This window comes from Pholis gunnellus (assembly GCF_910591455.1).
Source record: "Pholis gunnellus genome assembly, chromosome: 6".
NCBI lineage: Eukaryota > Metazoa > Chordata > Actinopteri > Perciformes > Pholidae > Pholis > Pholis gunnellus.
The window spans coordinates 1,885,826-1,913,474 of record NC_136532.1 but is presented as its reverse complement, the minus strand read 5'-3'; the positions used below and the strand labels follow the sequence as shown (position 1 = coordinate 1,913,474).

Here is a 27,649-nt window from a genome sequence, read left to right as displayed (position 1 = left end):
AAATGATCTTTATGAAGAAATAAGTTTGCATTTATTGGACAAACCAAACATAGGCAAACTCAGTGTAAAGATGGAACATGTCATGGGGTGAAAAATAAATGAAGGGTTACATTCCAAAATGCCACACATCCATTTGGAAAACAACACACATATCCATTCACATAGTCAGTACTCCGGAGAGCAGATTCTCCCCCCCCGTGTTGGATCTTTCTTGGTTCCATCATTTTATAGCATTTCAATGATTTTTATGGACATTTTTCCATATTTCCACATTCAGTATGTATCATTTTGGAACAAAGCTCTTCAGATATAAAAGGATATTATTTATATACTTTATACATTCTTTTCTTGCTGTACATTTACTTTCAGCATTTATCCTCAATCACATGACAAAAACAACAAACAAAGGAAGAGCACACAGTATTCAGGATCAATGCTGAGTAGTTTCAACTTTTGGAATATCAAACAATTTCTTTGTACAACACGTATGAATGGAAGATGGAGACCGTATGAAATCTGTCTAAATATACACATCATTATTTTCTATTAGATGCAACAATGCTTCACTTGTTTGAAAAAAAAAAAGGTGGTGGTTTATGGAAGATACTGTTTGTTGTTCATATCACCACATGTCTTTAAAAGCAGTGGACGTGAACCATTAGTGTTTATAGGAGATATGAACAGCTGTGATCCGTAGAAAGCTGCATTTGATCGTTGACAGTTTCAGCACAAACTCACGCAAACTAAATCCTGACGTTTCGCAACAAAACAAAACGGAAGCAATAAATAACACTAGGATAAAACAACAGGGACATCTTGGAAATTTCACTTGCAGAGAAATATTAACACGACTCCATAACACTCCCTTAGCAGGATGGTGTTGTTGCTGTCAGAGGAGAATCAAAAGGAAAACAAAAGACAAACAGATGTCCTGATTCACTTAAATCTGATAACAGGCTTCAGCGATGACGGAGACTCTGTTTCCACCGATAAAAGGCGAGGCGAACGCTTTACCATAGGAAAACTTAAAAAACGGTTAACGAGGACGGTGGAAAGTCATTCCCTTGGAGCTAAACCTCCGTTAAGGCAGTTGCAGAAAACATTTGTGTGTCGCCCTCAGGGTGAAGCAGAGAAAAGGGGGCCGCTAGGTTCGCTTGTCAACTGTTGATTTGTGCCAACGGGACAGGAGAATAACTTATACAAGTTATATTAACCATTCATGAAATCACAGGCGCGGACATGTGGCTTTAAATGAGGCCTGTCAAGATAATCACGTTATCGTACGATGTATGAACATGACCTCGATCATTTTTACTGACCTCGATATTGCCCGTCTGTTTCACACAGACTATGTCCACAATAAGCCGACTAATAGAGAACACCATCACACTTTTTTTGTGGAAACTGGTAATGCCAGGATCAGATTACACAATATGTGTTTCTTTCAAGATGGTCACGGTCACATTAGACAATCAGTCATACATTCTTGCTGTGACTTGGCCAAGAGACACGGCAGACTATAGTACACAGACTGACTCACTGTCCCAACATCATGGATCACCACTTAGGAGTTTTCAAACCAGGCAAAAATACATATTTCTTCAGGACACGGTAAGGCGTCCCAGCTGCTGAATCATTTGTCTACCACTTTGACACACTACAAGGGAAGAGGAGTGCAACTGTCACATCTAATGCTTTCAATGCTGGCTTAGTGTGGACGTACTCCAAGAGTGAAGAAGGGAAAGTCATTTCCTTTGTTGTTGATGGCCAAAATTCTTCAATCAACTCAATCTAAATTGTTCCTCAGAGACATGAGACCAAATCTGCCATTGAGCACTTGAGCCAACATGTAGGAAAAAAAGAAAAGACAGAACACGATGGAGTCTCAAAGGAGTGACTCATCACTTTAAGCATGCTCTCCAATATTACACCAAACAAACAAATTCAGAACAAAACGGTGACCCTATTTACAGTAGCAGAGTCGGAGTGGATCACTTGCAGAGTGTATCAAATCAAAGACAAAATGTTCAGCCAACATATTCAAACGTGTCAAAGTACAAAGAGCCAATCTGTGGCTATACCGATCATCAACATTTTTTATTTATGTACGCGTGGGTCTTGCTGGAGTGGAAGTGACTGCGGTAGTGCAGATGGGGAAATCAATCAGAAGGAACATACAGGTACCAGAGTCTTTAGTGATTTTACCTGGGTGTTGTCGGTAGCCTTGCGTATTGCGTATGGCTTGGAGATGCTTTATGCGCTTACAAGTCAAGGAACCAGGAGTTTGTTTTTAATTTTTTATAGTTCTTCATAATCCCCATCATCTCGTTTGATCAACGCTGCTCCTCCGCCCAGAAAGTCCTCCAACTCGTCCACTTCTGTTTTCTTGGTCCGGGACTTCTTCTTCTTTTTTTCTTTCTCGTCTCCCGCTGCAGCTTCGTCTTTTTCCTTTTTCTTGAGTTTGTGTTTCTTCTTGTTCTTTTCGTCTTCCTAAAAACCAAAGAATACAAGTTATTGTGTTGACACTGCTGTCTTTTAGACACGTTACAACTTACTGTGTGTAACATAACAACAATAACTTTACCTCTTTGCTTTTCTTCTTCTTTTTCTTCTCTTTCTTGTCTTTGATAGAGTGTTTGATTTCTTTGTCTGAAAGAGGAACAGATACACCCATTGGTTTGTGGACTGTGGTTTTGAAGACTTGAGTTTGGTGTTTTAGCCGTTGCTAAAAGTGCCTACAATCTGTGTTTGAAGGATACATTCAGGATGTCAAACTGATTCAGCAGAGAAAACAGGTTGAAAAGATAAAGATAGAAGCTAAATTTGCAGATCACAGAGTAAAAGTGAACCACTACAACACCTGGTGATCCAGACAGAAGACCATGAAATTAAGGAACAACACTGTTCCTGTAAAGATGGGCAGGTCTTTATTCACTGTTATCATTATTAATGAGCAAAAAATCTGCATGTGTCGAGACATTGAGTATACCTTCAGTAGCTAGCGTAGCATGGAAGTGCTAAGGCTAGTTAATGATGAACTGACGTACTCTGCTGATGTTATTTCCGCAGGTCTTTACGTAGAAACGTAACGTTTTAGAAACCTATATCTATCACTATTACACAACGTTTAACCATTACTAACTCCAAATCCACTGAACAAGCATTTTGGATTTTTGCATTTAACAAAGTAATAATTAGTTTTGCAAAACCGAGAAAGTGGAGCAGCTAGTGCCAACTTTTCTTTTTGTTGAATAAAGAATCAATTTCAAATTGAGAAGACGATTCTGAAGCGAGAATCTCGACACCGCACCAGCGAAATAAAATCGTGAGATTCCCAAAGACTGCCATGTGATATACTGACTCAACAAAGCAGATATAATGTTAAGTCACTCAACAGAACAACAGCTTATTTGTGGATACTAGTGTGGATTCTAATCAAAACGTCACTTCAGAGTTAGAAAGGCGCATGGACAGATACTTTATGACTTGCCTTCCTGCTCCTCGCTGCTGTCCTTGGTGGCGGAAGCCTCTTCTTGGATGCCGAGGCCAAACAGGTCGGTGATGTCCTTGTGTTTGAAGGAGATCACGGTGGGCTTCAGGGGTTCTGGCACCTTGGCTAACTGCAAATCTTCATCAGAGAGGTCGGACAGAAGCTCGTCTCTGACCGGAAATATGTCCTGGGAAGAAAAAGGGTCAGTTGAAAAATGAACGATGGCATGAGGAAATGTTTTAATTTTTCCAAAAAGAGGTGAAGAAAAATAAGGCCTCTGATTTGACATAATTATAATCTCTTTACTGGTGTTAGTCAAAAAGTTAAAATTCTGTCTGATTTGTATCTTGCTGTGGAAATCACTGAATGACAAAAAGATACCCAAATCCAACACTTGCGTTAACCTTTTAACCTCTAGGCCTATTTGTAGGCCTCTGCTCGAAAATTGTAACCCATACTAAAGAGACTAATTCTGTAACTACAAGGTCTATTTTAATAATTTTGATGGTTCCATAACACTAGGAATTGTGAGATTTGCTGAGATGAGTAAATATTGTGTATATGTTACTGGTTAATAGTAGCTGAAGACAGAACACAGCAAACAGGGAAAGTTCCCAGGTTCGCCTGACGAAAAAGCACTGTGATTTTTTTAATGAGGCCCTGGCTAGCCTCGAAACATTCCCAATTCATAGCAAAAACGGTGCAGGTGCCTCACAAAAAGATTTGGTGTAAATAAAGTGAAGCAAACCCCAGTTATAGAAGTTTATGTACGAAAAAACATGCCAAATTCTCATTTTCGAACCAGGAGTTGTAGCTGTTCCATTGTACTTTTATATACTATAAAACTATATATTTCACTATATTTCACTTTGTTTATAACTCATATTGTACAATCTATCATAACAGAGCTGTTTGGCATCTGTTTGGCATCATTTTGACCTCTCTGGGGGTCATCATATCTCTCCCCCAAGCAATTTCCTCGTCTCTGTGTGTGTATGGAGCCCTTGATAAGTCTATGGTGGGCGGATCTTAGCATGTGACCCCTTGTTCGAACCGGGTGGTTATTTCGAGCACACCAGTAAGTTCCATGAAGTGATTGACAGAATTTTCAGCCACTAAAAATCCAAAACCGTGCTGCCCAACCCCCCCCCCAAGCCCCAAGCCCCAAGCCCCAAGCCCCTATATGATTCGCCGGCCAGCATATTGACCACCATTTTGGCTCAGATGAATGGAAAATCGCCATTTTAGTTTTCAGACACTCACAGTGAGCTAAGGAACACATTTCTCATTTGGATTTATTTCGTGTTTCTCCGTTTTCGCCCTGAAAACCACCTCAAGTTATGATACGGTTCTAATGTTTTGGCAGTGTGGTGTTGTGCTTTGTGTGGCTTCTTCGATGTAACTTTTGAACGGTTTCACAGTGAGAAATTTGGAAGATATTGTTGGATTCAGTGTGGAGTCCTTGTGCTGTTTGATATGCGGTGTGTCTGTGAAAGTGCCGTAGGTCGCGCCTGGGATCGGTAACAGTGAACATAGCTTGCCTTCTCCTGGCGAAAAATAGGTGAAATTGTGGTAGTACTTGTAGTATCTTGTAGTACTTTGTGTGTGTGTGTGTGTGTGTGTGTGTGTGTGTGTGTGTGTGTGTGTGTGTGTGTGTGTGTGTATGTATATATATATATATATGTTTTTGAGTGATTAAAAAGGTTACATGGTCCATTTTATCAGAATTTCTTCGTCACATAGGTTTTTGAAATATCATAAAATATCATTTAATTCGTTCTCAGAAGTGATTGGTACTACATGTCGCCCCCCTTGTAGGACCAAAGTGGGTCCCATTCGGGGTTAGAAGGTTAAAAGCTCTTTTTCTGCAGTAAAAAAAGAGCCGCGAACCGAGTCAACTTCAATCTGCTCGACTTTACCTTCGTTATCTTCGGTGTGTCCGACGCTTCTGACTCAAAGTCGGGGTCATCCATGACATACGAGAGCATCTGCTGGGCCGCAGGGGCCTCGGGGTCTGTATCGGAGTCCTCGGCTCTTGGTGGGCTTCCCTTCTTCTTGCCCTGGTGTCGGGGCAGCTGCTCTGCTGCTGGGGTTAGAGTGAGGGAGATGGGTGCTGCGCTCTGGTCTCTGAGCTCTGGAGCTTTAGATGCCACCTTTGGTTTTGTGACGTGGATCACAGGCCTGAAACAGGGCGACATGGAACACGCACTGTATACATTTTTATCTTTCACTCCATGTTTTTCTGTAGGCTCTTTTTGCGATGCCACTGGGATCTTTTGCTGCAGCTGTTGTGAACATTGAAGATTCTTCGAAAATTCACAGAAGCTACAGGATCTCCACGGCTACATCGAAGTGATTCATGGCTCAGGCTATGTATTTTCTATTGCAATATATTAAGATTCACAGAACATCCAGTCACAAAGAAAAAAAAAGAGACATGTTTCTGTTAGTAACCACGATGATGTGTTTTTGTGGGCAGAATAATTCTCTGAGCACGTTAGCTAGCAAGTTCTGTTGGCATTGTTGTTGCTGTTTGTTTTTGAACGATGGCTGATAAAAATAGGAGTTTCTCTATATGTGCAGCCGCTCTTTCTACGGGACCGTGAGTGTTACTTGAGAAACATTAACCAAAGGGACTGGATTAAGATGTAGAAACCAAGCATGGTAAAGACAAATTGGGGGAGTAGAAATCTTGAGATGCCTACAACTATCCTACAGAAAAAAGCTGTAGGAAAAAAGCTAGCTATTCCAGCATTGGCAACAGCTGCTAAACTGCAAAGCAACCAGGGATGCACCGATACTGGATATTAGGGGTGGGGGAAAAAATCGATACAGCATAGTATCGCGATATTTTGCATGGCGATATTGTATCGATACACGGAAGCCAAGTATTGATCTTTTATTCTATAAACTATAAACCTTTTGGTACTAGAAAAATAAAATCAATCGCTTTTTCAGTCCACTAGATGGTGCTAGGTTGTTTTCTGGAGAGGTCAGCAGAGGTCATGGGTCAGTGAGATTGGTAGGAAGTTGGTCAAAACAAAGGGAGACATCGGTGGGAAAAAGAAATCAGAAATGCGCTGTCCGCGTTTGAATCAGACGTCTGGACTTATTTGGATTTTTATTTAACAAAGAAGGCCGTCGCGGTGTTTTTTCACCGACACAGCCGTGCCCAAACTCTACAGAGATTAACGCGCCGCGAATCGTGTTAAGAGCGTCATTCGCCCCGCCAGGGACTATTTGTGTTCATTCGCGTGAATCGCGCTTGCCGCTCTGGAGAGGGGCCGTGGCTTATCGCCCTTAAAGCCTTTCAACTGTCCGCCATCAACCGTGGAAAAAATAACCTCTATTTCTGCTTAGTATGTGTTGTGGAAGTCCCAGATATCACGGGGAACTAAACGCCGTCATGTCTGGTTCATAACATAGTCCGGAGGAGCTCCGTGGATTTCATCGAGCTCACTGTGTCTAGCAAGCCACACGTCGGCTGTTTACTACAGCTGTATGAACACACAATAAACTGATTTGGCTGTGATTTAATGGCAATAAACCGACAAAAAGGGACTCCGAAATAACTACATAATGATGCCGATTTGTACTTGTTTTCTCAATGGAGCTTGGATCGATCGGTGCTATTCTATGCTAACATTGTAGCAGCTCCATCAACACTCAACATAACGTCATCTAGACGTAAATACGGCAGCGTCTTTTCATTGTTTGCACCATATGGTGCATGTGCCTGGCTGCATGTGAAGTGTTTCGTTCACCCGCTCAATCTGGCCTCACAACGGTCGTTAAATCTGCCAACAGCAGCCAGGCTCATGGGGAGAGTGCAGCGCATAACTGGCTCTCTGCCCTCGACGTCCACGCATCGCAAGTTATACCAGTTATATAACTCTTATATCGTACTTCTACAAGTTATAGACATGTTTGCATTCAGTTAAGTTTGTCCGGTGCATGCAACATTTATGAGAGTGTTGGTCAGTCTGTCTGCTTGACAATCCCATTTTGCTGCAATAAAAATGATTGAAGTGAGATGAACAGACTGAAAACGTTATCTTATTATATAAAAACATGTTGACACAGTTTTCCTTTGGGGACATCATTTGCAGTTGAAAAAAGGTAATAAATCGCAATATATGTTATCGCAATACTCAGCATATCGCAGAATTGTGATATCGTATCTTGACCTAAGTATTGTGATAATATCGTATCACGGGATCTCACGCGATTCCCACCCCTACTGGATATAGGTCTGATTCTCAAATAGCTGGATTGGGTATCGGTGACAATTGGCCAATCTGGTATCAGATACCATTATTTGAATAAATAACTATTCAGTGCACTTATATCAGTTTTGTTTTACAAAATTAGGAACGCAATGTTTAAATCAAGCCTGATGGTTCCTTACATTTAAAAGGATGATCCCGGAATCTGTATTGGGTCATAAACGGTCGGTATATTCCTAAAAGCAAACGAAAGTAGATGTTAGACTTTCCACATCTGCGAGTATGTGAAGGTCTGTGTAACGTAACTTTCATCCACAGAGGGTGTATTTGAAGGCCCTTTGCAGACGTCTTTCCTTTGTTTTTGCCTCCAGCTAACACCGTGACCAAACCTATGACTTCGGCACAAAAAGGGTCTATCGCAAAGATCCCTTCAAATGGAATAAATGAGTTTTGTGTTTTTCACATGTGAAGTGGAGGGAACTATTTTAACTATTTTTGCTATACCCCTCTTCTTGTTGGTGTGAGCAAGACACAAGCGAAAGGGGATGCTGTTGTATTAAAAACACGAGCCCATATGACAGAAAAAGGGAAAACGTGAAACGTGAACCTGCTGTAGCATGTCATGTGGAGAGAGATCGAAAAGAGTGCAACCTGACTACTGATGGTTGGTTTCTGATCTTTTATTTTATTTTTTTTTAACACCAGGGAAGAAAACGATAGCTCAAGGTGTCAGGAACGGCAATCTCACACTGATTTCATAATCAGACAGTGATGGAGATCTGTGCCATGTAGCTTTTCAGTGAACTGTCTGAATGTAGTCAATTCGTTCTGGACATAGTCGAGCGCCAAGATGCATCAACATATGCTTTTAGCTCTTTTTAGAGCGAGAAATCTTTCCATCACTGCTCCGACGATCGCCATAACTGACCTCTGTGTACCTGTGCAACCATGTACCACTATGTCATCAACTGCTGAATAACTTCAGGTTTTATGCTTATTTCTTCACAGTTTGAAAACATAAACAATGTTTCCATTTGGTGAGAGGCTTTAAAAAAAACAAAAAACAAGCAAATTATCAAATCTTGCAGCACCCTTCGCCCGTTCTCAAGGCACGGCAGAGAGCCGCAGCACCAACTTTGGGAAAATATGCCATAAGCTAAAATAAGTTTAATTCCTTCATTGATCTAGGTGAAATTCCATCAACACAACTTCAGATTCATTGTATTTACATTTTGAATGTTCCCTTTAAATGAAAAGCCAATATATTGCTAATATCATCTTATTTGGACTTCTCTTTGGGGATGGTACTCATGGCATTAACTGCTGCAACACGATCGGTGGCTTTGTGGTTATTTATATAAGATGTGGCTCATAAATATTGATCCCCTGGTTGTTAACCTTTACTATGACGGCTCTGCTCTTACTCAGCCACATTTGCTCTACATCAACCCTTAATAACCACAACATATATCCACGTCATTGTGAGAAAAGACTTACGCTTTCAGCTCAGGTTCACTGTCCAGGTCTTGGTTCTGTGTGACGGCGGGGTCCGCTGGACCCCCCTCATCCTCGTCACTGGTCAGAGTGATATCTTTGCTGGGGGGCAGAGTCTTCGGTTGGGGAAGGCTGGGCTCCGTGTCGTCGGGATCCAGCTCATCCAGGAAACCAGACACCATGGGGTTTCCTCTGTCCTCGCCATCACTGGGACAGACACGAGACAGGAAAAGTCTTTTTTTAACCTTTACTCATTGAGAGAGGAGGGTCTTCTATTGTGACTACAAACAGCCTGGTGTTTGATACCAGGGGCCGGTTGCACAGAGACACTTAAGGCTTCAAGGTATTTTCTGCATTGAGAGAGATTTTACAGCGGTAAAATACTAGTTTCCATGGAGACCGGTTGCTGGTATTGCCAGGCCATTGAGCCACAACACTGGTTGTTATATTTTCATGGTTGCAGACTTGCTGGATGTTGATTTTTTTTGCTATTAACAAACTTATAAGGTTCTTTTTTAAACTAAACACAGTTGACCAGTGGACATGAAATACATTGTCTATTACTGACTGGAAAGTTCAAAACCGTATTCACTTTGTCTATTCACCGGTTCCCGTACACGTGTGTAAATCAAAGTTACAACTTACAGGTCCTCTCCCGTTAAATGGCGGCGTTTTGTCACCTCCCTGGCAGCAAGCCTGTGCCTAATGCAGCCATTGTTCAAATTTAGTGTAAAATCAATTGCTCATCGTTAAGCATATCCAATGGGTTCTGCCGGTCTCGGAACAGTCTTCCGGATGCGTTCATTGCTTTAATTTATTGACAAACTCAGCCATGTTGTATTTAAGATTTTTTGTGCAACAGTTTGACTAACTTTATGGGATTTCTTAAGTATAAGACCAAGATAAGGAGAAAACCTTTAAATATTCAAGTGAAAACTTTAAGGAAAGCTTAAGATGACTTAAGGGTGTTTTGTGGCACTGATTATATTTTAAGGGAATGTAAATTTAAACTTTTAGGAAAATCTTAACTTAGGGTGTTTTGTGCATTTTGTACTGTAAATCTCGTCACATCAAAAATAAAAACGCATGTTGAGGCTATTCAAAAAACTATGGGAAAAAAAGGAATGTAGAACAGTGAAACATACTCAAATCATCTGAAAGGATTAAGAAGCTAACTGAAAATGACACAAAAGCCTCAGAGGACATCTCACCTGTCGCTGTCCACAGCCGGTGCAGCCTGAGGCACCTTGGCCTTGGAGGGCAAGCTGTCCTCCAGGAAGCTTCTATCCAGCCTCTCATCTGGCACAAAGTCGTCTACACTCTGAACCTTAGCAGGACACACTGGTTCGGCTGGGTCGTCTGAGGAAAACAGAGACCAATTACTGTAAAATAAATAAATGTTGCTTTGCTAATAACACAATGAAAAGGTGACATTCCAACACCAGCCAGTGCTGTGATCATTTTAAAGTTGGTAAGTTTCAGACTGGAGGATGAGAGTATCAAAAAAGTTAGCAGACAGTGTGCACGTGACAGAGGAGACTGTGTGTGTGAGTCTTTTACTGCTCCGGTAATCTTCAGAGAAGACTCACCTGGCGCAGAAGCAGGAGCCTCAGTGGCAGGAGATGAACCAAACCAGCGGGACATGAAACCGCGTTTCTGGAGGGCGGACACTCCTGATGCGGCCGAGGCCTGAACGTGTTCGGGCGACTGGGCCGGAGGCTTCGACTCAACAGCAGGGGGACTCGCTGCGCTGACGGCTATCGGCGGAGGGGAGGAGGTGGACACGGACGGCGACTGCGGGAGCACTTGGTAGGGAACCGGGGGCTGAGGGGTGCTGGGGCTGGAGCTGCCCGTGGAGGCCCCGCTGGGAGGGACGACGGGGGACTGGGAGCCCGAGTCAGGACTCTGACCGTTAGCGGGACCAGGAGAGCCGAAGCCCTTACTGCGAGACTCCAAGTTCTCCAAGAAACTGCAGGAATCACAATGGGGCTGGTTAATAAAGTATGATTCACCTGCAACAAGATCTGAGGCTATTAAGACAGCGCAGAGACTGTATAGTGTAAATGCTGCTCTTGTAAAGTCATCAGGAATATTTCAATTGTCTTGACGATGTTCTGTTCTTTAAGGTGGTTAATCACTCAAGAAAACCCATATCAGTTAGAAGCTTGGATACGAACACAATTTCACAAATCTATTTATCATTTGCATTGAAAAACAGATTACTGATTGTTCCTTTTACGAGAAATTAGCAATAAACTGAGATGGAACTCGTCTTTGTTAAAACATTTCACAGATTCAGCAACAGCTGCCCAGTCAAATGTGGATATGTCCTTCTTAAAATTCTCAAAAGAGTTTTGTGTCTTCCGACAACATATAATTAAAATTGTGCAAAAACGGTGCAAAACTTTTTTTTTTCAAATTTCTGGTGCACACAAGAAAGTATCAGGTGCACATAGTATACAACTTAGGGCCATTCTAGCTAAAAAAATAAATAAAATAAAATTGTGAGCCGGGTAACGGGGTAATATGCAAAGAGGAAAATAAATAAATAATGGAGTGCAAAACTGTGGTAATGCTAGCCGTCTGAATTTTGTTGCTCCAAAAGTGTTAGTAAGTAAAGTGGATGGAAAGGTCCTGAAAAATACATATACATTTTCTTTCATGTTCTTTCTGGTATTACATGAACAGATTTAAACACTAATGTTGTAGAAGTTACAAGAAAGTAGAGACGAACAAATTTGATCTTTGACTACACATAGGCGTGTGTCGTATTTCAACACAGCGGACACTAATACCCAAACATTGACCACACTGCCCAACCATAGCGACACACTCAACACTTTTAAGGGGCCGTGCCCAATACAACTGTCACTGTGCCAAAACAACACAGAGAAGGCCCAATTTCTTTAAAATGTCTTTACCTCAGTTTTGCACTCCATATTATTTTCTCTGATAAATGAATGACTTAAATTTTAACAGACTTTAATAGAGTTATCTCTCTGAATATTACCCCCTTCCCGTCATTTATTTATTTTTGTACCCATAATTGCCCCAACACGCCGCTTTAGCCGTGCTCGAGAAACTTGTAGACGAAAAAGCTTTTGCTCATGTCCCTCTGTACTACAACAGTGCACGGGTAGAGAGAAACAAAGCAGACTGTACATATCATAGTTCTGATCCTCAGTCTCCTGCTGGACACAGAGCTCCTCCAGGGTGGCATCCATGTCCAGCTGATTTGTCTCCAGCTGCCTCAGGAGGGTCTCTCTCTGCAACACACACACACACACACACACACACACACACACACACACACACACACACACACACACACACACACACACACACACACACACACACACACACACACACACACACACACACACACACACACACACACACACACACACACACACACCTTAGTTTCCTATTAAAGTTAAAGCAGATGTATTAAAATCCTTATAAACCAGTACAGGATGGAAAACTAACAAAAAACATTACATAATTATGATAGTAATGATGACGAATGAAAAGTGAAATTTGTTTTACCTGTAGCTGCAGGAAAGGGATGTTGAAAAACCTGTGCAGATATTTCAAACCAAACCCATTCTTCATTGAGGACTCGGCATAGTGGATGTAAGACGCTCCCATTGGTCTGTAAAACACAGGTATTACTTTCATGACAATTTCCTACAAATACAGCATAATCCTCTTCATTGTATCAGAACAAGCTTTAAAAACAACATCAGACATAATTATCACTTTGTGTTGAATGTGTTAGCAAACCCCTCTCTTTACACACACCCAGCATTCATTAGGAGTCATGTGTCCACCTGATAAACGTCCAATAATCTCTCCTTTTTGCTCTTGTTTGGTCTCCACCAACTCCAGAAAAGAATATCTGTCTCTATGGCTGCTAAATGCTCCACTATGTTCACCAGCTGGTCTCTAACTGGGTTTGTCAGCTGTTTGAGTACTGTGGTTGCTGCTGCTGCTGGGAATGAAGTCGAGGAGAGCCGAGTTTGTGGGCAGTAAAACCAGAACAATTGGATAAACAGCTCTGTAGAGCTGAGGGAAACTATTATTGGCTGACAGTTCTATGTGGGTTTCGTCACTATGAGCAACCTCTTTAAACAATTCACACAGGGATTTCATCCGCTGTTATGACAAAAATATTGATGAATGCAGCTTTAATAGTTTTATAAGATATAAGATCAGCATAGCTCCTGGAGGTCGAGCCGCATGGATTTTCTGCCTTTTACAGAGTCTGGCAGGTATCTGGGCAAACATTTTTATTATTCTACTAATCTGAGGGAATAAATCATTAATCTGAGGGAGGGCATAATACGATTTGAAACCCAAATTATTTATTTAAGCATTAGAATGAAAGACAGTTTAAGTTAAATTAATCAAGTGGAAAAGACCTCATCAAGGATCACACAATATGGGAGCTTTTTTTATTATTCATTTTTAGCTAGGGCAGGATAATTATTTTTCTCCATCAAAGGGCTTTCTCCGAGTCATTTAGTTCTTCCAAAACACTATTGTTAAAATTGTCACTTCCACCACCTCCGACTGTGCACACCTTATCACATGGTGTGATGCAGTCTTGTCATCTGCTGATGCTGCCTACAGGTTAATCACAAGGGCGTGGGAGAATCGTCATGCAAGACTCGTACAGAGGTAACTGTGCAGCCTTTATGATACTTTTTATTTACAGCACATCTTTCAAATTCGAAATCCACCTTTACGGTCAGACTCCACCGCTGCATCAAGTCGGAGAATTGACTTATAAATACAACGACTTACACGTCAACCATCGCAGTGAATGTTTTAAGTTCCCATCCCCAACACTGGACCATTTCATAGAGATTTCATAGATTTCCACTGTTTTAATACCAGTTTTAAATCTTGGCTTTTTGGACAATATATTAGTGATTGTTAATGTACCATATTGCACAATTATATCTACATTTAAGTACTAAATATTGAATGCTAACATGCTGGCTTGTTGAACTCTTTTGTTTGCACACACAAGACTAAACTATTCAGTCAGAGAGGTGTTGGGCTACTATACGCTTCAAAAACCAGCAGATGTCAGTGTTGTGGCAGCGTTTGAAGCCCAGAAGCTTCTCATCTTTTTTCGGCACAGACAAAAAAAAGCCTCAAAGCTTCACAAGGCTTCATCCGCCCATAGCTACCATTTAGCCCAGCGCTGATCTCTACCTGTTCAGTCCAGCGATCAGGTCTCTTATATCATCGGGGAGGATGACGCGGTGCTCGCCCATGTCCCTGTGGTTGCCCAACACGCACACCGGCACGTGGGTGGGTACTTTGGGCAGCTCCCTCAGGATGTAGTTAAAAGTCCTGCAAGTGACAAAAACATGCATGTGTGGGTGGGCGAAGGAAACTTAAAAGACGCTCAGACTGATAGAAATGTATTCGTGAAGTCAGGCTGATATGGAATAAATCAAATGTCACAATATTTTTGACCAAATAACTCAATATCAATTTTGCTACGATATCTTTGTGTTGCTTTCACAAACTATTCACACAATGAGATTTTGATAAAAAAATCAGTAATCTGGATATTATGACGAAGTGGGTAAAGCCAAATAATCAAACAGCTGGAACTTTACTGCAATGCAGCCCTTAACCAGGAGAAGACAACACTTATACCTTATTACCAATGGTGATCAGGGCCAGCAAAGCCTTCTCTGTAAATGGGGACGATATTGTTGATTGTCATAGTGTTCAACCAATCAGATCTTTAGTTTGACATGTTGGGCGTATTCTTTGATGTGCCAGAGCTACCGAGGTAGTCAGCATTAATGTGCAGCTCAGCATTAACGTGCGGCGTAATTGGTCAGTGGGCTAGCACAGTGTTTTTCAACCTTTTCTGAGCCGCGGCACACTTTTTACATTAAAAAGATCCCACAGCACACCAACAACCAAAAACCTTACAAAATTACACCTTTTATCATAATACAGCATATATGCCATGGTGTCAAACTCAATCTCAGATAGGGCCAAAACTAAAAATTGGGACTACCTTGAGGGACAAATAGAGTCACCATTTAATAAACAGGATAGAAGGGATATTAGACAAAGTGCAAAAAGAATACATGTTTAGGTAGGCTACATTATTTTATGCATACGTGCCAGAGCCAGATGTTTGGCATATTTTCTTGGCTGCCAGTTCATTAATATCTGGGGTTAGGTTCTGTGGAAACCCTCAGTGTGGAGTGAAGGTGTGTATCAGTGAGACGACTCCTGTGTGGGTTTTTGTTCATCTTCATCACAGAGAAAAGCTGCTCACACAGGTATGTGCTTCCAAACATGCAGAGCATTTGAGCAGCATGTACAGTAGGCGGAGTTAAGGCATCGTTTCGGGGATGAAGCTTGGAAACTGTGCAGCCCACAGAGTCATACTTTGCCTTGAGTGTGTCATTACACTGGAGGTCTATCAGCTCCATTTGGATGTGCACAGGTGCTCTTTCCACTTCAACTGCAAACGGATTGCTGAGTAGTAAATTTCTGAGCTGCAAAGTTGGCAAATCGCCGAGTGAACTCTGTGCCAAGTGCGCCAAGTTTATCAGCAAAATGCGCAGTCGGGAACACAGCGGTGGAGTCTTTTACTGCATCACACATTTCTGTGATCACACGACCGTGATCCCTGAAGCTGGAGGTGTAGCGCAGTGGGATGCTTCGTTATGTTGCACATAAAGCCAGCTCACATCGCCACTTTTCGTCCCGGAGCTCTGTGGTGCGGCGGGCCAGTTATGATGAACAATGATATTTTCTGGCGGGCCGTTGTACCGAGGGCCGGATATATGCTGTCAATTTAATGGCAAGTCTCTAAATGTGTTGATCCTTACTAGGCTTTTCATCTGGGTTATTTTGTCCAGGACCCAGTTCAGAGTCTGCATTTTTCCTTTTCAAATATTTCTCCATCGCTGTTCGTCTTGTCATCACAACCTCTCCCGCGCGTCATTTAATTATACTGTCCTAAATTAACAAGGTAATTTGCGCTACTTAATGCCACCCACTGACATGGAAGAGTATTTATTACTTAGCCATCCACTATATTGCAGCTCAGACGTTCAACAATGGCAAAGTATTTGCAACAACTAAATAATATTTTTGTTGGACTCATTAAGTGAAATTGGACATTTTCTCACGGCACACCTGGCGATCTCCCACGGCACACTGGTGTGCCGCGGCACAGCGGTTGAAAATCACTGGGCTAGCATGACTGTTGTGACACTGAAGCAGCTAGCAGAATTTAGTAGTAGTAGTAACAGTTCAAGTTGAAAGATATGTAAGAAGTTATGACATTGACATGACATTTTTAGCGTTTTGCTTGGTGTAGATTCTTTTGTTTTTTTAGCCTTGTTTTTTGAAGACTCAATGGCTGAAGGAGGAGGAGAAACGGATTTCTCAAGGACATTTCCAGAAAGAAATGTTAAGAAAGGGTCGGCCAACCCCACAGCTTGCAGCCCTGACCAAGCCAGGAAAAGGATTTGTACGAACGGTATTCCTGGCTGACAGTGTCGGAGAAGCGTTGCACTATTGCATTATGGCTAAGAATGCGTTTCATTTGCAACTGAGCGTCTTGGTGTTTGGAGCTGTTTGGAGCTGTTTGGAGCTACGCTAACCTGAGTTGGCCAACCAAGGCAGCAACACCATAGGACGGCAGGACACTTGCAAGCTACGGTGCTTTTGAAAACATTTGGAGAGAGCGGAGTGGATCTACAACTCAACGAACATGTTTGCAGGAGGACCTCTGGCTGGAACGGAACCGCACCGATGTACTGTACAACCGCGTCATTAAACTCTTCATTAACAAAGAAAGGAGGATATACTTTGTCTTTAAGTGAACAGCAGCTTTGGTAAGTGAAGCGCTTTTGTGTTTTTACATCTGCAGTAGCGTTACTTATGTATTAATTTGTCTATGGTGTCGTTTTAATATTGTTCCCTCTGATGGGAATACTATTTGAATGGCCCGTACTCTTTAGTGTGCGGTGGAATACGTGTTTTAGCGCTGGAGGTTTGCTGGATTGATGCTTTGTGGTCATATAAATATATGGGACTGGTTCTTGTGAGTTTGTTCTTGTCATTGTGTTAATTACATTGATTTTGACTATATGTATTGTCCGATAATGACGAACCATCCCGTCATGCGCGGGGTTAGGGACGGACATTTGATTCTCTGTTTGGGGTTTTGTTTTCTTTAACAAAGCAAGAATTATGGTCTGGAAAAATAGGGATTGTGTGGTGATTGCTTTAGCCCGGTTTGAATCAGTAGGGAACAGCTGCCTAAACGCTGCGGGGAGAGTTTGTAGCTTGTTTGCTGCTGTTGGTTTTCCTGCTAAGCTAGTTTAGCACGCCTCCCAGAACACACGTGCCTCACCAGGGTACAATGTTTTGTTTCCGGGGTCAGAGTGTCTCTTACGTGGTGGGTTGCAATGTTGAGCGAAGTCCACCGAAAACATTATATTTCCCACAATTTACGCTTCTGTATTTTCCAAATGCACTAGTATTATTCAAACGTATTGTTCGGTTTGTAAGCCTCGTACCGAACGGTTTAATACGAATATGTGTATTGTTACACCCCTATAATCAAATAATAACCCGTAGCCACGGCGCCATAATGAGGTTATTAGGAGGTTGTTCAACTGTAGAAGGACAGCACTGAAGGCCCAGGTATAACATACACGGCCTGCCACTGCTTATTACGATAACCAAAATGTAAGACGATATCTAGTCTCGAATCACGATATCAATATATTGTCCAGCTTTAAGTGGACTTCAGTGGAGGTCTAAAGAATTCTCCGTATAAGTGTGCTAAATGGTCACAGTGCATTCATCGAACATGTTCTTTTTACAGAGGCACATTAGTTTTCCAAATAGGTACAAAGATACATTAAATGTGCCGCTTCATGCTTCAAGTTTTTCCAGACACTCCTCTCACACACATTGATAAACACCTGGTGACTCATAGAGACAATACACTAGAAGTAAACATCATTCTATCCCAAAGTGAAATAACGAACAGAAACAAAGAAAACTACCATCTCGATGAGATCCGAATAATGATAAAATAATAACATTATAAATGATCATTCAGTACGATGCAGTCCCATCAACCGGTTTCCCTCTAATGATTGTTTAAATCTGCACATATCAAAATGTAGCTGCTGAAAATTATGTTTTTGCACAGTTTCAAGTTCTTAAAATATAAAATACCTTAAAATATATGGTGAACTTCACGGGACTTAGGACAAAAAGTTCAATATGTGCACATACTATACATATCTGCTAATGGGATAAGTCTGGCGCTATATTTTGTCAACCAATTTCATAAAAATGTACAATGTTAGTCTATGTCTCTCAATACTGTCTGACTTCCTAATTGAGACTTAAACTGTGGTTTTAAGCAAATGTCACTCAAACCGGAGGAAATGTTGCATTTGTTGGGGACTATTTTCAGGGGTGGATCAATCCACATTTAGTGCTCTAGTGCAGTGTATTCCAAACTTATTTTTCTGGGGAACCCCTCTTTCAAAATGACAAACCATTGCATCCCAATTCGCAATAGGCCTCATCTGTGAATCGCTAAAAAGTACAACAAACTGCATGCTAACCTTTCATATTAAATTCAATGTTATAAACAGGCTACAATTATCAGAACAATAACGAAACCTTGTGTGGCTCAAAGGTATACTGCACATATAAACATAGCCCAAAAAGTAAGGATATTTGTGTTTGGTAGATTATTTCTTTGTTGCAACAATGCTTCTTGGCAATAAATATTATACCGTTGGAAAGCCTGTTTATTTTCCTTTTAAATGGTGCCACATTTGTAAGGAACATGCATTTGTGGGATGAGCAGCAGAGCTATGTATGTGGGTTGCGCCCATGAAAAATTTGCCAAATCTTCTCTGCCAATGCCAACAGAGTGGGGTTTATCAGAGACTACCTCCAGAATTTGGGAGTGGAGAGGCTGGAATGGCCTGCCAGCAGTCCTGACCTCTGTTTGGCATTGGCAGAGAAGATTTGGCAAATTTTTCATGGGCGCAACCCACATACATAGCTCTGCTGCTCATCCCACAAATGCATGTTCCTTACAAATGTGGCACCATTTAAAAGGGAAATAAATGTAAAGAAAGTAATGAAAGAACATGCCCCGCCCCTCCCCGTGTGACTGACTGATGTGGTGGTTTTAATAGTTTTTGGACATAAATGGACCTCTATGGCACAAAGATATATCAGTATTTCATATACACACACACAATACTTGTTGGTGTATACATTCACTTTTGGTTTTGGTGTATTTGTTAAAAGAAAAATATACTAAGTATTTCCTGTCCGTGCTCAACTAGAAAAAAACGTCATGTACACCTGAGAGTTGGGCACTAACAGCGATACCAATACTGTTACTACACTGAAAGTAACAGGTCAGTACGCCATGGCCACAATAACAACAAACGCCTAAACACCTGTTGGTGCATCATGTCCCTCATGGCTAGACATAATAGTATTTGAAAATATACGTAATGCCTAAAATAGCCGTGTTGAAATGTCTTTGAAGGTTTTTGCCTTTGTAGCAGAACATAATCTACCAGTGGAAGCTCTCAGCTGAAACCTAATCTGCCCATGCATATTGTAGCATTAGAGCTCACTGACTATACAGTGTGAGGACAACAACTCAGACAATTCAGACCACGAGGCCTGTCACAATAACTCACATATTTTTGGGACGATATATTGTTATGATAAGTCATTTTAAGATGATTTATTCCACTGATATAGTGATAATATCATAGCATAGTATTGCAAGTACATAATTTGAAAGAGCAATGAACTTAATTCTTAAAGATATTCAGAAATTGGAATTGGAATGTGAAAAAATAAGTAAATAAAACATAAATTAAATAAAACCACACAACCAAAACAAAAGGTCAAATGGATATTGGGAACGCCTGACGTTTATTCTACATGTTGACTAAAATGTTGGTGACAGTCTTATATGAACAAACACTCGGCAATATAATTATACAACGGGTAGAGGTCATGTTCATATATCGAACAATAACTAGATATACTATTATTGGGACAGACCCACTTACCACTGCTTGGTGATGTCAAACATCATGATGACTCCATTACAGTTCTTGTAGACATCCAGGAACTCTGCATCCAGGGCCACCTCATCCGACTATAACACATACATTAAACCAATGCATGAATCACATGATACAGGAAGGAAATCTAATTCTTTTTACTACACCTCTTACTCTGGCAAACTCCTTCACTGACCCACATACTATAAAGGAGTCTCTTTCCTAAACACATGACAGCCATGTGATAATTACCTCTTGAGGCTCATTCTCCAGTTTTAAATTCTCTCCGCGCCTTTTGCCTTTGCCTGAAAGAACAAGAGATCACAATTTTAGACGAGCTGAAAAGACAAAAAACATCACAACCTACAGCTTAGCTAGTGGCTTTATGTTAGATTACGGTAAGTAAAAGAAGCAGAGCAGCACAGCCACTTTTCTAATGGAAAAGCATCTTGCAGCCGTGTTTTAACGCACAATATCCTTTAAACACAATGCTGGTATTAATACCTCTTTCACACCAATGACCAGGGTCGGACCGAGGTTATCTGGCCCGTGTTCAAACCTTCTTTTGTCAATTCAAACCAAGCCACATTGAAAATGTGCAAACACGCTTTAAAAACAGATGCGCTCACAGTTGGCTGTACCGGATAAGCGAGAGCAGTGTGTCCAAAACCACTGTACGGATCGTAGTACTGCTAGCTCCCACACCTCAAAGTCTTGCCACATATCCATATTGTTACGATCGCCAGCCTTTCACTTCCAATGTAGCTGAAAACATTCTTGTTTGTTTATGGACTAAGGGGCCATGTCACGTTTTTTTGCTCATTCAAATTTATTGTTGTCAGTAGACGCTCGGAGGGCTCACCCAAAAACGAAAGCGACGCTGCGTTCCCAAGCGCCTATTTTTCAGGGCGCAACGGCTTCGCCCTGAGATAAAAATAGTTCAACGCTGGAACGTTGCAGCGCGCTCCACATGTCATGTGACGAGGAACAACCAATTACAGCTGGAAGATATCTTTTTGTTATCTGTAAACATCAGTTTACGGTAAATGAATGGAGAAGTTAATCAATTTAGTGCAGGACTACCCGGGGCTTTACCATCTGTTCCAGGTACAACAGATTTTATTTACTTCCCCGTCGCCGACAAAAGGACGTCACAACATCGAGTTGAAATGTCAGCCAAACTGAAGAAAAATAATCAAGCAGTAAAGCTAAAGTGAGGAATTTGCGGTACCTAAGAAGACCTGCGTCACGACTGTGTGCCCCCTGGTCCGACCCAACTCTCAACCTGTGTCGTTAAGTCAAAGTCGGTCAATGTGGGTTAACCCTTTCAAACACACAAACAACGCTGGTCCAACCCCAGTTAAGCCCTCGGTGTGAAAGGGGTACACGTCACGGCTCACATGGTGCCACACTCTTAAGCTTAAGCTACACACAGCAGAAAAAAAGTCAGCCAAACTCAGAAAAGTAGCCACGTAGCAAACCGTGGGAATATTGACATTCAGATAAGAGTAAGACGAGGCAGGGCCAAACCCACAGCACACAAGCCAGTTCAATCTCTACACACTACAGTGGCGCTCACCTATACCTTCAGGAAGAGGATATTTTTGGCCTGAGATGAGTGCAAGAAAAGTGCAAAAAAAAAAAAAGACAAAGTCAACACTGAGGACAGAAACCCAAACAAAGCAGAAACTGATGTGTCTGTTTGGTGTCATGAAATACTGTGGCAGGTTGACAGCCGTAGAGAGAGACAAAGGCGTGACTCTTTAGAGCGAGGCGAGCCTCTGTGGAAAGTCTGGTTCTTTAATGGGCACGTGTGTCAACACTTACCTTTGTCTACCACGTCCCACACCTCTACCTTGACCACATCATCAGTAGCTGAGGAGAAACAGAAAGGGCGTTTGCATTATTCATGCTCTTAGGCCACTGATTTGAATACTTCAAATGTGCAGACTTTTAAGCGACTCTACTATGGATCCAACAACTGCAAACACTAAAAAAAGGTTTGCTTGGTATGGAGTGACTAACACAAATACAGGACACCTACTCTAAAACTGGGTTAGCTGCGGCTAAGTCTAAATTTTACCTTGATATGGAGCCACTGAAACAGATCACCGAGGCACAGAACAGCAGATGTCAAATATTCACCAAAATAGAAACACGGCAAAAGCAGTGGTGATCAAACATGGTTCAGCAATGACTTACTTTTGTAATTCCAATGGATACTTGTGGCTTGGATCTCCTGAGTGGGAAGATACTCCTCCACAAACTTCTTGCCCTGCAGTCGATGCCATAAAGTACTCTTTCCGGTGTTTCTATCTCCCCGGATGACTATTTTCACTGGATACGGAAAGAGAGTGCATCAGGAAACAGTTAATCAACTTCACTAAAAAAAACAACTAAAAACTAAATATATTTGACTGCAGATTAGCTGCACCACTTACTATTGTACTGGACCCCCTTGGCGAAGCGTCTCTGCAAACTTTGGTTCATGGACTGCAGGCCAGCCGGAATGTTCTTGTCCCTGAGCTGCCCTGGCTCGGACCCCACCAGCTTCTTGAGCGCTGAAAACATCTTGCCGGTGCGTCTCAGGCTTCTACAGTAACGGTACGGTGGTGGAACTCCCCTGACGGTCCGTCACACAACAACCAATGGGGTCTTGTAACAGCGTGTCCTGGTGGATGAGGAAGTTAAGGACCCATGCTTAGAAGCACATATGAAGCCAAGTGACTCAGTATCGTCTCTGAATTCAGCAGCGGTTCTCTTAGATCTGACTGGATGTTCTTGGTCGCCAGTCAGAGGTGGAAGTAATTACTATGTAATTTTGAGCATCATCTGTGAAAAACAAAACCCAGGAGCTATACAAAAGTTATGGTTGGGAATTAACTCCCATTCACTTTCAAAGTGTAGACATGATAAGAAAGGTTGCCGAAACTGAAAACATGGTTGCCAATTTTAGTCAGCTTACATTTTGAGTAATGAAGACACAATGCAGATATACGTTAGCTTAATAATGGAAATGTGACGTGTCAGGGATATGTTGTGCAGGCTTTGCGGTCTCATTTTTCCGTACGCTTAAAGATGCCCGGACACTTCGCCTCACACGACTGTTTTTCATTCAGGTTCATCTGGTTCTTTGTCAGTTCTATCAATTTGCACATTTCGTTTGTGATGTTGTATAACAACTTCATTTTAAAAGAGATTCCTCTGTGCACGCGAGTAAAAACACTAATGCACATTGTCTGGTTCTGACTTGAACAGCCATATTTAAATATCACTAATGCAACAAAAATGATATATCAATGGATTTTGGGGGGCACGTTTTGCTTTTTGCTGTAACTTTTTTCTATATGTTAAAAAGTGGTTTGCCATTGATGGCAACCAAAGGCCAAGCATTGTTTGCTAATTACTCAAAATGACTGACAATGGCAACCCTCACTGTGGAGCCCTGTAAGATGGAAATTACACCATTAGAACCTGCTTTGATGTTGCCCCAGCTTGTGCCTCTCATGAGTCACAGAGCTAAGCATCCAATTTTTCTGGACAACAATTATTCTAAATTAATAATGATACTGTGATCACTGGAAAAACCCAGACGGTCGTTTATCCTGCTGTTCTAAATTCTGAATGTATTTCCAGAAACACTCTTCCAACCATCTGGATGAAACAATATTCCATCTCCATTATTACTGCAGTTATGAAATCTTCACACTAGGCTTTCAGTTAGTTCCAGAATATATGTTTAAAGTGCTGCTGCATACTGTAAATCACTGAGTGGTTTAGGACCAGAATTCATGTCTCATCTCAGCTGGAACAGCACAGAGTTTGGTCTGAAGCAGCATGTATCTGTTATGCTGCATGAAACTGGAACAAACTGCCCGAAGATCTTAGATGCTACTATGTTCGTTTTGACAGTGTTTTTATTCCTATACTTAGTATTTTCTTTCACATTACTTATCTTTATATTTTACTCCCCGTTTAATTAGAATTGTATGTACGTTGTGCTGTCTTTTAATCATATTTTATCTATGGATATTTTTATTTTTTAATGTAAAGCACATGTCCAAAATTGTGCTATAGAAATAATCCTACAATGCGATAGTAAAAAATGTTCTCACCGGTCGTGCTATTCCTTCCTAATCCACAAAAAAGTGGCTAGCCTGAAATTACATGTCTGTGCTAAATTTGTACGATTTGAAAAAACGTTGGAATTATAAGTAAGATTCGTCTACGTGAATGTGTTATTGCATTAGAGCCAAAACGACTAGTCGATAATGAGATAATTACTAGTGCTGAATAAGGCCATATGGCTGCTCCGTGTCCCTATTAAATCCTAATGGGTCCTAGCTGTCACAAGAGCCATTACATTATTCACCACCAGACCAGCCTCGGGACGGGTCTCTAGTTCCCATCCGTGCAGTGGGTGACTTTGGTCAACTTAAAGAGAGAACAGCTCACATGTAAAGTCGAGCGGTGCAACACCGTGACTCAATTCTTCTGGGGGTGAATTTTCCCTTTAACGTTATCCACCTCACGTTAGCATTAGCTGTCCAGGCTGTTTAGCAGGGTTATTTATCAAAGTTTTGATTGAATTATACCTAATTGATTAATGTCAAATACTCCGAAGGGCATGTCAATAGTGAAACAGTGATATGTAACCTACACTGGCTGAGTAACGTTATCCCTCGGCTCTGTTGTAGCTAGCTCTCCAGACGATGTTAGCTAGCTTAGCTTCCCCCCCCCTTGTACGCTCATTGGCATTAAACCGCTGCTAGACTGGGTGCTTTTTTCTCAGGTAGTATGAGCTACAAATACTCACGGTTATTTATTAATACGAGCAATTGCAGTCCCGACATCTTTTTCTCGAAACATCTGTCAGTCCTCCATCCCAACAGAGATATAGCAGCAGCGACATTCCTTTGCAAAAGAGAGCGGCCACATAGACATCACGACAAGCGAGAGACACAAATGTACAACTTCCGTTACATCTTTCAAAATAAAGCCTACGTGTTTGCTCATGAGCGCATTAAAAACATACATTTGACAGCCAAGAAGTTAATTATTGACCCCGGAAGCAGCAGTTAAGAAAGCACTCCCACCACAAGTTCCATTCAGTAACTGTTCGGCCACTGTTGATTATATATCAGCGGATAGTTTCCAAGAACAATAATTAACTTTGAATCTCAACAGTTAAATGGATGAGAAATCCTAAAAGCCCCCAAGAGGAAATCGAAATTTGAGCATCTAAAATTCCATAGCTGGACACTGAACTCCATCTGATGCTCTACATTGTGGTGAAAAGTCAACAACAACAACAACGTATTTTTCCAGAAACTAATTCCCTGTTATTTAGGATAATCCAAAAACATAAATCACTGAACAGATTTTGAAGGACCATCTGCTCATTATAAAGGAGGCCCTACTTCTTAAGTAGATTTTAAGGGGCAGCAAAAATGTCAGAGGCAGATATCTGAAAATCTCGGCAAATACCAGCAAAGCTATCTGCAGTGATAAATACCATAGCAGTAATGTATGTATGTATTTTATGTCATTTGGATTAACTGACCTTTCATATATTTTCCAAATGATTTCAGTTGGAACTCCTCAATTCTACCATAGTCTACTGCTCTCTACAAGATGATTCTGCACATCCTAAAACTGCTGAATACGAATACCTTGCTTTTATTTTGAAGATATGATGACAACAATTCCGAGATTATACCGGTTTAAATATCGCTGCTTTGCCGCAGCTCTCGCGATCCAATCTAGCGCTGAGCAGCAGCCTGCTTGCTGGTGGTACTCGCCTCGTCGCTGCTCTCTTCTCACGGGCTCGCGGCGCCTGGCGGCAGACGTAGTAATTTACAACTGAACGTAGCATCCTCAGCTGTCAAATCTATCACATGAAAACGCCCGGTCTTATTTTTCAATGCAATATGAAGATCAAATATGCGTTCTTAGCATAAGCAGGGATGCATATTTTAATAAACTGTCAAAGAGCAATGGGTCGCTGCCGGCGGTTGTTTCTAAAACTGCATTCAGCTGCGTTCGCTCTCTTGAACGCACCCCGCTGAGAACCTCGATATTGTTCAAGGGGAATAATGGCTGCACAGGAGCAGTCTCCACCATCTTCCCTGGAAGGCAAGAAACCTGGCTTCCCAAAGAAAATTTTGGCCAACAGCCTCGAGGACAAGCATTTGTGCAACTCGTGCCAGAAAGTGTTGAGAAGGCCCCTACAAGCCCAATGCGGTCACCGCTTTTGTTCGTTCTGTTTCAACAACATTGTGAGGTGAGTAGTGTCGTTGCTAAAGAGCTAGCTAGATGGGTAGCCCGTATGAGCGATCGGAGCTTGTCACCAACCCTTCTTTAAATATCCTTACATGTAATGCTGCCCTGCTTATTGTTGCTGGCAACTCCTATGCAACCACACGGACAAGTATGATGAACACTGTGCGAAGACCCACTAAACAATTCGGCGTGCAGGTAATTCACCAATCATCACTTGATCCCAATAAAATATGAACCTGTGTGATGGGTTGTCCCAGGTGCCCTCATAGTCTAGTCCCGCTTCCTCTGACGTGGCAATCCCAAGCAAGCAGTGGAGTTGAACTTCACAGTGTTTGTATGTAAAATCAGGTTGACATGTTTGTCGAATTTACTAGAAGGTCCGGCAAATGATAGAACATTTCAAATGTATTCCAGTCAGTTAGTATCTTTGTCGATAAGCGAGCCAATATTAAACTCTGCATTTTCTGATCTGAGTTTATGATGACCTTTATCCATATGTTGGATAAGGTGACCCGACAAGTGTCTATCCAATACATGTAAGTTACTACGTGTACTTTTCAGTAGTTTTTCTATATTAGAATGACAGCAGTAGGAACGAAAGTTTGACTGACTTAGTTTGTTTCTTTTGTTTGTCATTAAACAGAAACAGGAATAGGCTTTAAAAAAATCCTATATATCATAATTTTTCGTATTTGGACTAACGGCGCAGTGAGAAGTCAAGCTTGGTTGTAAGATCACTGATTTTTCATTCTTACAGTGCGCATGTGTCTGCGCCGTTTTTTTATTACTTTTTCAGATAGTTGTATTTTCGGATCAGTAATTTTTGTTGCAAGCATTGCAAAGAGTAACATTTGCTGCCACAGCCAGGCATATCTTGTCTGCATCTCTGTGAAGCACCTTTATTTTTTAAAAAAACCCTGTGTAGAACAGCACGTGAAATGACTCTCCCTAGAGAGAGGGTCCCCCTGGTTGAAATCCAGACATTGTATTAGTTAATATTGTGCTTATATAGTCCATATTCCTAAATATTTTTT

At 41.5% G+C, this 27,649-nt stretch overlaps 2 protein-coding genes across 3 annotated transcripts in view; one reads left to right on the top strand and one right to left on the bottom strand.

Moving 5' to 3' along the window:
* Window positions 1–25,290, bottom strand: rabl6b (RAB, member RAS oncogene family-like 6b). Of its 2 annotated transcripts, XM_079161424.1 has the most exons (17): window positions 25,150–25,290; window positions 22,775–23,004; window positions 22,536–22,670; window positions 22,161–22,208; window positions 21,913–21,942; window positions 20,586–20,638; window positions 20,340–20,428; window positions 14,434–14,574; window positions 12,757–12,862; window positions 12,373–12,476; window positions 10,800–11,179; window positions 10,422–10,569; window positions 9,214–9,417; window positions 5,410–5,671; window positions 3,491–3,677; window positions 2,585–2,649; window positions 1–2,490 (listed from the first exon to the last, which is right to left on the bottom strand). In XM_079161424.1, the coding sequence occupies exons 2-17, from the start codon at window positions 22,902–22,904 to the stop codon at window positions 2,299–2,301; spliced, it is 2,274 nt and encodes a 757-aa protein (XP_079017550.1). In that variant the 5' UTR covers window positions 22,905–23,004; window positions 25,150–25,290; the 3' UTR covers window positions 1–2,298. The 2 variants fall into 2 exon arrangements, with proteins under 2 accessions (XP_079017550.1, XP_079017551.1); XM_079161425.1 differs by lacking the exon at window positions 21,913–21,942.
* A 1,124-nt stretch (window positions 25,291–26,414) lies between these two features.
* The window catches only part of LOC306697958 (TNF receptor-associated factor 2-like), a gene marked incomplete at its 3' end in the record, with an annotated part of 28,322 nt that continues 27,087 nt past the window's right edge, over window positions 26,415–27,649 (top strand). Inside the window, exon 1 of the mRNA XM_079162069.1 lies at window positions 26,415–26,616. Coding sequence (XP_079018195.1) covers window positions 26,429–26,616 — 188 coding nt within the window. The 5' untranslated portion in view covers window positions 26,415–26,428. The remainder of the gene's footprint in view (window positions 26,617–27,649) is intronic.

Excerpts from the sequence above, each read along its gene's own strand:
- rabl6b (XM_079161424.1), bottom strand. The coding sequence starts at position 22,904 with ATGTTTTCAGCGCTCAAGAAGCTGGTGGGGTCCGAGCCAGGGCAGCTC. Across the intron at positions 12,477-12,756 it reads TCCCTTTCCTGCAGCTACAG|AGAGAGACCCTCCTGAGGCA; the intron begins GTAAAACAAATT and ends TGTGTGTTGCAG. Across the intron at positions 11,180-12,372 it reads GAGGATCAGAACTATGATAT|TTTCTTGGAGAACTTGGAGT; the intron begins GTACAGTCTGCT and ends TGATTCCTGCAG.